The following is an 11,099-nucleotide window of genomic DNA, read 5'->3' as shown; positions in this document are numbered from 1 at the left end:
ATTACTTATCTTTGATTTCCTTCATCAATGTTGCATAGTTTTTCGTGTTTTTAAAATTATTATTTTTTTATTGTCTAAAGTTTTACATATGTCTCCTTTTTCCCCAATTGACCCCCCCACCCCAGCCATTCCCACCCCAGGCAAGCCCCCACCGCCCCAGTGTCTGTGTCTGTTGGTTCCAGCCCTGGGCAAACTACGGCCCGCGGGCCGGATCCAGCCCATTTGAAATGAATAAAACTAAAAAAAACAAAGACCGTACCCTTTTATGTAATGATGTTTACTTTGAATTTATATTAGTTTACACAAACACTCCATCCATGCTTTTGTTCCAGCCCTCCGGTCCAGTTTAAGAACCCATTGTGGCCCTCGAGTCAAAAAGTTTGCCCACCCCTGGGTTATGCTAATATGCATGCATACAAGTCCTTTGGTTGCTCTCTAACCCCCCTCCCCTACTATTCTTGTTCATCAAATTATGTTGATCATTATATCCCACATATGAGTGAGATCATGTGATATTTATCTTTCCCCGACTGACTTATTTTGCTTAGCATAATGAATCCAGTTCCATCCATGCTATTGCAAATGGTAAAAGTTCCTTTTTTTTACCACAGCGTAATATTCCATTGTGTAGATGTACCACAGTTTTTTAATCCACTCATCTGTTGATGGGTACTTAGGCTGTTTCCAAATCTTAGCTATTATAAATTGTGCTGCTATGAACATAGGGGTGCATATATCTTTTCTGATTGGTGTTTCTGGTTTCTTGGGATATAGTCCTAGAAGTGGCATTACTGGGAGTCAAATTTTTAACTTTTTGAGGAAACTCCATGGATAATTTTTAATATTCAAGCATTTTGGATATAATTTATTTTCATGGACTTAGATGTTTTAGACAAAATTTGTACATTGCAATACAAAATCCAATGAAAACATAGGCATAGTTTATTATAACTCTGTGTTATTTGTAACATACTACTGTATAGAGAATTGAAGACTCCGGTGACATGATAAATTTCTTCTTGCTTTGTTGCTGAGTCAAAAGCTGGTTTAAGTCTCACTTTTTTATTAGCTGGAAATTGAAAATAAAATAAATTATAAAATTAAATTTTATATTGGGCTAGAAAGTAAATACACTTGCTTGGAAAGATATTATTGTTTTCTGTAATTTTCAGACATAGCTTAAAAGATGAAAAATACTTAACCTTGTGTGATATTTAACAGAAAATATGATTTTTAAAAAGCAATGTTTCAGAATTAGCTTATCAAGTGCTAGTTGAAATTATTCTTCATGTGTTTGAAGAATTAGATTATACTTAGCATCTTTACAATGTGGGCTCTTAATAGAAACTATTCACTTGATTTATCATACCCACTGAGTTGTTCTTCCAAGTGCTCTGAGGTGTGCTATATCTTTTCCATTGTGGATCTTCTAGGGTCTCCTAAAGAAAAAAAAATTATACAATTAATGGTTTATCACAAATACAACTCAGTTATTTTGAACTTGAACCTGGGAATCCCTTTTCAGGGATATCTACCCTAAGCACTTGTACGATAAAGGTATGTTTCCCCTCTGTCACCAGGGCAGATAATATTGGCCAAAGATCGCCACAACAATATCTCCCCTCCCCTCATATTTTCCTCCACAGTTGACCTTGCCACTCGCCCATCAAGAGGTGGAAATGAATTCCCCTCTCCTTGAATTTGGGCTAGGCTTAGGACTCTGTCATCCACAGAACATGGAAGAAGTAACGGCCTGGCTTCTGAGGCTAACTCCAAAGAGGCTGTGCAGCTTCCACTCAGTGCTCTCTGGATGCTTGCTTTGACGGAAGCCAGTCATCAGATAACAAGTCCTATTGCCCTGAGACTGTCATCCTGGAGACCATGAATAGATGCTCTAGTTCAGCGGTTCTCAACCTGTGGGTCGCGACCCCTTTGGGGGTTGAATGACCCTTTCACAGGGGTCACCTAAGACCATTGGGAAACACATATATAATTACATATTGTTTTTGTGATTAATCACTATGCTTTAATTATGTTCAATTTGTAACAATGAAATTGGGGGTCACCACAACATGAGGAACTGTTTGTTATTAAAGGGTTACGGCATTAGGAAGGTTGCTCTAGTTCAGCCGTGGGCAGACTACGGCCCACGGGCCGGATCCGGCCCGTTTGAAATGAATAAAACTAAAAAAAAAAAAAAGACCGTACCCTTTTATGTAATGATGTTTACTTTGAATTTATATTAGTTCACACAAACACTCCATCCATGCTTTTGTTCTGGCCCTCCGGTCCAGTTTAAGAACCCATTGTGGCCCTGGAGTCAAAAAGTTTGCCCACCCCTGCTAGTTGATAGTCCCCGCTGAGCTCAGCCTTCCAGCCATCCCACCAAGGCTACAGGCTGTGAGTGAAGCTGTCTCAGACTTTTCAAACCAGCCCATCTGTCAGCTAAGTAGCACCGTTGGGTGACCTCAAATGATAGCCAAGCCATGCTTGAATTTCTAACCCAAAGAATTCTTGTGACATAGAAAATGCAACTACAACAGCCACATGTTGGGGATACGATGACTTGTTAAAGAAACAGGAGGAAAAATAATTTAGAGCAATATAAAGTACGCAAATAATGCAATGAGATATGGGAAGTTTATAGATACAAATAAACATGTTAATTTGTTACTTAACTTCCATATCTGCCCTTCTGTTTTTGACTTGAAGCCACTGGAACTAATCTAATGAAATGCGTTTTCTCCTTGCTTATGACAAGCCTCAGTTTCCAGGTCCCCCTTCATTTCTTGTATTCTGCTTTTCCCTCAGGCTCTGTACGCTTCCTATTTTGTCCCCATCTCGCACCCACCACAGCTCCTGAAACAGTCCACTGTGTTCTCAGCCTTTACTTTCTTGCTCTGACAGAAACGTGGCTGTCCTCTGCAGACACTGCCAGTCCAGAAGCCCTTTCTGGTTTTCTTTTCCTTGGTATTCTTACCATTGGACCTGGATATGGGTAGGTGTCCTTCTCACATCCTGTTCTCCTTCAGGACCTTTGGCCTCCCTCCTCTTCCCAAAGTTCACATGATCAATTTATACAATCAAGTATTATGATCTAACTACAATTAATTTTTGTATTGGCTCATTGTTACTTTTCTTAATTTAGCAATTTCAATGTACATGTAGAAGATTCTTCCACCTGGCCAAAACCGGTTTGGCTCAGTGGATAGAGCGTCGGCCTGCGGACTGAAAGGTCCCAGGTTCGATTCCGGTCAAGGGCATGTACCTGGGTTGCGGGCACATCCCCAGTGGGAGGTGTGCAGGAGGCAGCTGATCGATGTTTCCCTCTCATCAGTGTTTCTAACTATCTCTCTCCCTTCCTCTCTGTGAAAAATCAATAAAATATATTTAAAAAAAAAAAAAGAAGATTCTTCCACCTAGAGCAGTGGTTCTCAACCTTCTGGCCCTTTAAATACAGTTCCTCATGTTGTGACCCAACCATAAAATTATTCTCGTTGCTACTTCATAACTGTAATGTTGCTATTGTTATGAATCATAATGTAAACATCTGATATGCAGGATGGTCTTAGGCGATCCCTGTGAAAGGGTTGTTCGACTGCCACAGGGGTTGCGACCCACACGTTGAGAACCGCTGACCTAGAGTCTTTATTCCTTAAGCTCCATCCTTTTAAATCTGGACCTTCATCCACCCACAGTCATTAGTTCCCATGGCCATACTTGGACTTAGTCATTACCAGAGACTGCAAGTCCCCTTCAAACTCAAGTTTTCTGTGTTTAACTACTTGATTAACAGCTTTTATCTTTTTAGATCACTCCTTCTAGGACACCAACCCCAGGAATTCTTCAAACTGGGACCTGCAATCCTACCACCTTTCCACTGTTCCTCCTCACGTTAGTGAATTCTATTCCTTCTTCATACAATTTAAATTCCAGGGTCGTTCACTCCCTTGCATTTCGCCTGACTTCCTTACCCTTCTCCCACTTTGTCATGCGAACTTCACAAAACTGTAAACTCAACTCTGCCCATTTTTCTCATGCACAGTATAGCTCAAGTGGCCTCACTTTAAACATTCCTAGTCCATTCATTCTTCTACATTCCTAGATGTCTATTTAACTGTTTTTTTTTTCTGTTTTCTCAAAACTCCAACCCTCCACAGGCATCATCATGTTCAGCTGATGATTCATTTCCTAGTTTCAAGAGGGAATAAAAAACAGTAGGAAAAAACAACTTCCTCAAGTTCCGTGTCAAGTCACTCACCCATGCTCTCTCCTCCCTGTGCTCCCTTCGAAGGCCACCCCTCTACTTCTTCACTAGATCTCACCCTCCCCTGCCCACCACACAAGACGTGACTCCAGTAACTCCTTCTGCCTCCAGCATCAGTTTTTCCTCTCTCCTAGATCTTCACCAGCACATCAATATTTAGTTGAAGTGACAAGCTTCAGTTCTCACCAATGAATGTGGACAGTGAGACATTATGCTCCTGGGTCTGAGTGTTAGATGTTGGGCGTTCATTTTCCCTAAAACCTTCCCTTTCCCTCAGTCTTACACATGGAACTATTACTTTAGGATTCATTTTCTACCATGTAGGCGATGACGATACCCTAACTTAGTGGTTCACCACTGCAGGTGATTTTGCCCCACTGGGGAATTTGAAAATGTCTGGAGACATTTTTGGTTGTCACAACAGGTAGGTGAACTTGTTACTGGCATTTAGTGGGAAGAGGTTCAGAATGCTGCTAAACATTCAACAATGCCTATCACAGCTATTTCATCTCCCTTCCGCAATAAAAAAATGCATCCAGATCAAAATGTCAACAGGGCAAGACTGAGAGACCCTGTTCTAGAGGGTGGTGAGGCAGGCAGATGGAAGGTCATGGCCCCCTGAATGTCAGTGGGGCTACCGCATTAATATAAATGGCCCACTTAAGGATTAGGAAATATATATGTATTTTAAAACTGCTGTACTATTGGGGCTCTTGAAACAGGAGCTTAGCTGTTACCTTAACTAGTATGTGCTAGAAGCCAATTCCAGCATGTCAGCAAGGGCTGAATCATCTGGAGTGGCTGAAGGGCATTTCCCCAAACCTGAAAAGGGATGATTGCTTGCTGCCAGACAGCTCAGGGCATCTTAATCTACATGTTATTGCCTCCTACTGGCCAAACACCTGAACAGCCATAGGCGATTTTGCCAAATCTGACAATGGCCTCTGTATAGGAAACTCTGACCCTTTGAAGTGTATATCTCTGCCTCACCTTAGGACAATTTGTGTTAATAAAAAGCATGGGGTCCTGAGACGAGGAGATCTTAGTTTCTTTAGCTAGGCTCCTCTGACCCCCAAATGCCTTTCAAAATTATGCTTCATCTCTAGACTCTATTAAGTTACACACAGCCCCTTCTCCAGATTGCTGAACCCTTCTTAGTGCTGGAACAAGAACCCCGGCAAGTATGCCCTATCATTGTTTTAGGTAAAGAACCACCTTGGCATTCTCAGTTTAATATTTTTCACTGCATCACAACATATAGAAGCATAGTAACATCCTGGTGCCTCTTTTAGATCTAATGTCTAAAACTCAGCATTCTTGGTATGGCAGATGTAACAATATCTCTTAAGCTGGAGAAATCCTTCCTGGATTTCCTAAGTTTGAAATTGTGCCTGGGTAGCCTCAAGTAATTGTTTAGCATTCATTCCCCAGATGTTGAGGAGTGGTGATTTTTATTGAGGAATATTTCCCAAGTAAATTATCTGAGAAAAATAGCTCTATCTGTAGCGATTCTTTTCAATGTAGGCCACATTTGCTAGTTTAAATAGAAGACATTAATGTTCTCTCTGTGCTAGGAAACATTAGCGATGATTAATTACATAGGGGAGCACTTTACCTCATCATTCAAGTGTTCTGATGCTTTTATTTGCAACAAGGAGAGCACCACAGGGGTGCTCACTCTTGTTTCCGTCTTGGTAGCCGCTCTCATTTAGATTCCTCACCTAGGTTTTCTGCTGTGAGTCTGCCTGACAATGTGATTTGAGATGTTTGATCTGTAGGTCTTCAAGGAAGCTGGAAGATTAGGACCAATTCACCCCAGCAAGGGAGCCCAAACCAAGACAAAGTTGAGAGTGCGATAATTGCTTATACTGTCGCCCATTTCAGTAGAAACAAGCACTAATTTGTTGCTAATATGAGGAATCTTAAATGGTAGAGTCCCTCAAGCAGGCAACAAAAGGATCTCATTTATACCACCACTTAGCCTATATTGTACCAAAGAGCAATGGAATAAGTCAGCAAATGCTGAATTGCAATAAACCTACCACGCACCCTTTTATTTGAAAACAATGACGTATAATTTTCAAATATGCAATACAGTATTATACATAAACTTTATAAATAAACTAATATTTTTTAAATGTTACCTGTAGAAAAGTACAAATCAAAATGGAGGAGATACTACCTGGTAGTTTTGTAACTGAAAAGGTGAATTTTTATAATTTTGCCATGCAAAACATTTTTAGTGGCCGTATTCTAGAAAAAAGTAAATAATAACTCATACATAAAGGTTGTGTCAGAGTTTATAGACTTAGACCCCTGGTAATGGATTCAACCTTTCCACAACAAATCAAAAGTATTGTATGCTCACATGAATATACAGTAGTCATTACCTTAAATTTAAAACTCACTATAAACAGCAAACACATAGAGCAGGATATGAAGGCTGTATTGTATCAGTGTGGTCTGTAGAGAATTTCTTCATATGGTTTTTGCCTTGTTGAAATATATGCTGCAGTTCAAAGCTAAAGGGATTACTTCTGAATAGTCATCACAGGGGTTGATTACGTTCGTATATCATATTTAGCTGGACCCTGCAGGCTATTATTCCATTAGCCACGCTGGTTCTGCTATTGTCAAAAAGTTGATCACCTAACGTTAAAAAACTGTGCTTTCTGTTGACCTTATCAAAATGATGCAAAAGGTTTTGTTAAAAAATAAAATAGATTGTGTTTTATGAAAACAATTAAGAATAAATGCTATGTATATAAATGCTCATATCTTATGGGCGCTTTTAGCATTATGCCATGGAGAGATTATATTTTGCTTTAGCATTTCAGCACATTCTACTTAAAGTCATAGATTGAATTTAGTAGAAACAATACTTTTTTTCATTGATAGCAGAGAGTCTCAGAAACTGATTTCTGAAAAAAACAAAAGCCTCTCCCTCCTTCCCATGTATTCAAATCAAATAAAATTAAAACCATGGAAGTAAGCCCACTACATTAATATTAATACAATAGTATAACTACAATAGCCTAATTACAATATGGTTTTATAAGGCAACTATACTAAGGAGAAAAGAGTTTTGTTTGAGGAAATATGTATATAAATTGAAAATTTGCCCTGGCCAGTGTTTCTCAGTGGTTAGAGCATTGGCCCTCACACCAAAGGGTTTTATTCCCAGTCAAGGTCACATGCCTGGGCTACAGGTTTGATCACCAGCTGTGGTGTTTGGGAGGCAACCAATTGATGTGATGTGTCTCTCTCACATTGATTTTTCTTCTCTCTCTCTCTCTCTCTCTCTCTCTCTCTCTCTCTCTCTGTTTCTCTGTATCTCCTCCCTCTCTCCTTTCCACTCTCTCTTAAAAAATCAATAGAAACATATCCTCTGGTGAGGATTTAAAAAAAAGAAAGAAAATTTGTCATTCACACTTGATAATGATAAAATAACTTCAAATAAATAAATAAATAAATAAATAAATAAATAAATAAGCATTTATTTATTATTCTGTAGACAATGGTTATGTAGTTTCAGTCATTTAATCATAACAGTTAAATTTTTTTTTAAAAGAAGTCAGTTAAATATATATTCTTATAAACCCTGAATCCCATTACCAATTTAAAACATGATTTGATAAGTTTGACTTTTAACCCATGGTATCATAAATTAGCTATAGGTGAAGTAACGAAATGATGGTATAACTTTGAAAAAGATATTGACAGTTATGGCTTTATTATTTTAAATAACCTACATAAAACTTTTACTAGAATCAGGTTACAAAAGCTGTCCTTTGGGAACAAAGATGATTTTGAAGCGATCTCCGTTGAACAGCCAGTTTTGAACATGTTCCCAGAGCGGTGGCGGATTGGCATAGCCTCATTTGTCCTTTTCCGCACGCTCCTCCTTGTAACTGATGGTGTGGAAAATGTCTGGTCAGGGACAGAGCCTGCCATCCTGGAGCACAGCCAGGCGCTAATTTTGGCCTCATTAGCTCTGTTCTCTAATTGACTGAACTTTCCAGCAAGTGGAAGTTTCCTAATATTTCTTGTACTTGGTTGCCTTTAGCCACTCCACTTGATACAGCAGAGGAGGAGTGGGTATCAGTCGGGAGGAAACAGATGGCACATTCAACTGGGAGTCTGAAGAGACTAATGAAGGGACTATTGGAAGGTGAGGGCAGGGCTGAGGAACCAACAAGGGATGCAGAAACACCCAGCACCTTGCCATGAAGGGATGCCATGCCATCATCTTCCCTGGGGCTGAAGGTAAAGGGGGAGAGGATGGTGTTATTGCACCCTGAGTGAGAAGCGGAGGTTTAGAAAAGGGGTCAGCGGTAGAATCCAGAAGCAGCAGTTGTAGAGTGTCACCACTGCAGAACTGAACTGAAGTCAGGGGCAGAGAAATAATTCCCAGACTTCTTTACCTTCCTCACCTCTGATAGTCTTGCTGGGGACTCCCTTTGGACTGATCCAAACCAGGAAGCCAGAGGCAAGTGAACCTGTGAGATGCAGTCTGAAGTCTGTGTCCTGTGACAGAGCAAAGTGGGACAACGGATCTTGGTGTGTGTGTGTGTGTGTGTGTGTGTGTGTGTGTGTGTGTGTGTGTGAAATAGCATATAACAATCACAAAATGAAATTTAGTCATGGGAAGAGCAGTTTATGTGTTCATGTACTTGATGCTAGCATATAATTTGCTGCAACTCTTTTCCTTCTCTTTCCCTTTCTCCTTCCCCCACTCCACTTCTCATCCAACAGTTCTGTAAAAATTCTATAAACCGAAGCCTGAGATTATAGACTTAATCTCACTCTACCAAGAAAATGTATGAGTTGTTTCCTAGTAAGACTCTCCTACTTTTTGTAAACAAACAGAAAGGTAATTTGTTCTGTGCTTTGAAGTTGAGGTTATGATGTGGTTATTCCATAGCTGATGAGTATAACAGTCAAGATGTAAACTTTTAAGGCGGGAGACATAATTTAAGTTTGGGCAGATTCTTTCAAGTATCAAAAACTGACATGTACTCTTCATATTACAGATTCTGGAATATAGAAATTCCCTTTCCAAAGGGTTTTGTTAATATTTGAAGCCAACGAAAATTTATACAAGGATCAGTATATTCTAACTCAAAAATAGGGGTTCTTTTCTTTCCTGTAAGCATCATTATCTTAAAAATAGGTGGAATGGGGCTAGACCTGGAAGTATTGAAGATACCATATTAGCACAAAATTATACTGAATTTCTTCTTTTGGATATCTAAACTTCAATGAGAGTTTCTCCTTTAGATCTGTCAATCTATGTAGATACTAAATACTTTCTTTTCTTTTTTTTAAAATATATTTTATTGATTTTTTACAGAGAGGAAGGGAGAGAGATAGAGAGTCAGAAACATCAATGAGAGAGAAACATTGATCAGCTGCCTCCTGCACATCCCCCACTGGGGATGTGCCCGCAACCCAGGTACATGCCCTTGACCGGAATCGAACCTGGGACCTTTCAGTCTGCAGTCTGACGCTCTATCCACTGAGCCAAACCGGTTTTGGCTAAATACTTTCTTAAGATAAATAAATACAATGTTGATGTCTTCATACTGTTCATTTTATTTCTCCTGCTAATGCTACATTACAAATTCTGCATTTTTTTTCTAGTCAAGATGGAGGAACAGAAATCAGTTTACCCTCTTTCTTGAAACAATACCTCCATCAGCTCCCCCCAAATCCTTGAACAAATTATAGAAAACAATGGTTTTGAAGACACTGGACCTGAGATAACAAAACTCAGTGATTCCTGAAAGATAGGAAACAAGCAATATGAGTCCTATGATTGCCCAGCTTGCTGCCTTGAGGAAGCTTTCAGTCATGACTCAGAGAGGGAGAACGCAGGGAGAGCCCAGAGAACTTCCTTAGTTGAGGAGATGAAGCTGAGAGGCTGGGGAGACCCAGGCAAAAATAAATCAATCAAGACTGACACAGTCATTAGAAACCCGTGTGCTGGAGAGGAGAAAGCTGCACACAGAATCCTGGAGATCTGTGAAGGCCACCTGCAAATATTCAGCAAAGGACAGGTCACAGCATATATGAGAGGAAACTACTCAAGGATGAGGAAAGAACAATGCAAAAGAATGTCAATGAACAGTATATGGTGTTCACAGAAGGCTAGGAATGCTCCTTGTTGTCACCAGCCAGAACAGAAAAATTCGTAATTCATAGGGCATTGGGTAGAGTACCCAGAAAGTTCTTGACTAAGAGGTGGGGAATAATTACCCCTAGACAAAAGCTTTCTCTGACCCCACCTAACAGATCTCAAAAGAAAACCCAAAAGGAGTAAATTGTTTCCAGGTAACTTTATTGCATCTCTGAACAAAGCTCAAGAATATTTACAGGACTAAAAAAGTATCCAGCACCAAAAATAAGGCAAAATTCAAAATGTCTGTCATCTAATAAAAATTACAAACTATGAAAGGAAGCATAATGAGGAGAAAAATAAATCAATCAAGACTGACACAGTCATTAGAATTTGGAACAAACACATTGAAAGTTATTATAGCTGTATTTTAGACATTAAAGAATGTTTAGACACATGGAAGGTAAAATGAAAGAAAGCATTAGTGAAATTGAAGACAGAGTAAAAACTACCTGAAATAAGACAAAGAAAGATCAAGAATTAAAAAGATGAATGGAACATCAGTGAGGTATAGGACAGCTTTAGGCAGCATACTATATATGTTATTAGAGTTCTGGAAGATGATGGGTGAATAATTTAAAAAATTAAAATTAATGAATATCACCAACCCACAGATCTAAAGTAAAAGAAACCTAGAATACTAAAAAATACAAT

General features: G+C 39.3%; 1 protein-coding gene across 1 annotated transcript in view; it reads right to left on the bottom strand.

Annotated features, from left to right (window-relative positions):
* Positions 1–1,369: 1,369 nt before the first annotated feature.
* Positions 1,370–11,099, bottom strand: part of TTC29 (tetratricopeptide repeat domain 29) — a 155,461-nt gene continuing 145,731 nt past the window's right edge. Inside the window, exon 12 of the mRNA XM_059695312.1 lies at positions 1,370–1,439. Within this exon, the coding sequence (XP_059551295.1) occupies positions 1,405–1,439 (35 nt within the window). The 3' untranslated portion in view covers positions 1,370–1,404. The remainder of the gene's footprint in view (positions 1,440–11,099) is intronic.

The sequence above is a fragment of the Myotis daubentonii genome, chromosome 5 (assembly GCF_963259705.1).
Source record: "Myotis daubentonii chromosome 5, mMyoDau2.1, whole genome shotgun sequence".
In the NCBI taxonomy this organism is placed as follows: domain Eukaryota; kingdom Metazoa; phylum Chordata; class Mammalia; order Chiroptera; family Vespertilionidae; genus Myotis; species Myotis daubentonii.
This window is presented reverse-complemented; position numbering and strand designations above follow the sequence as displayed.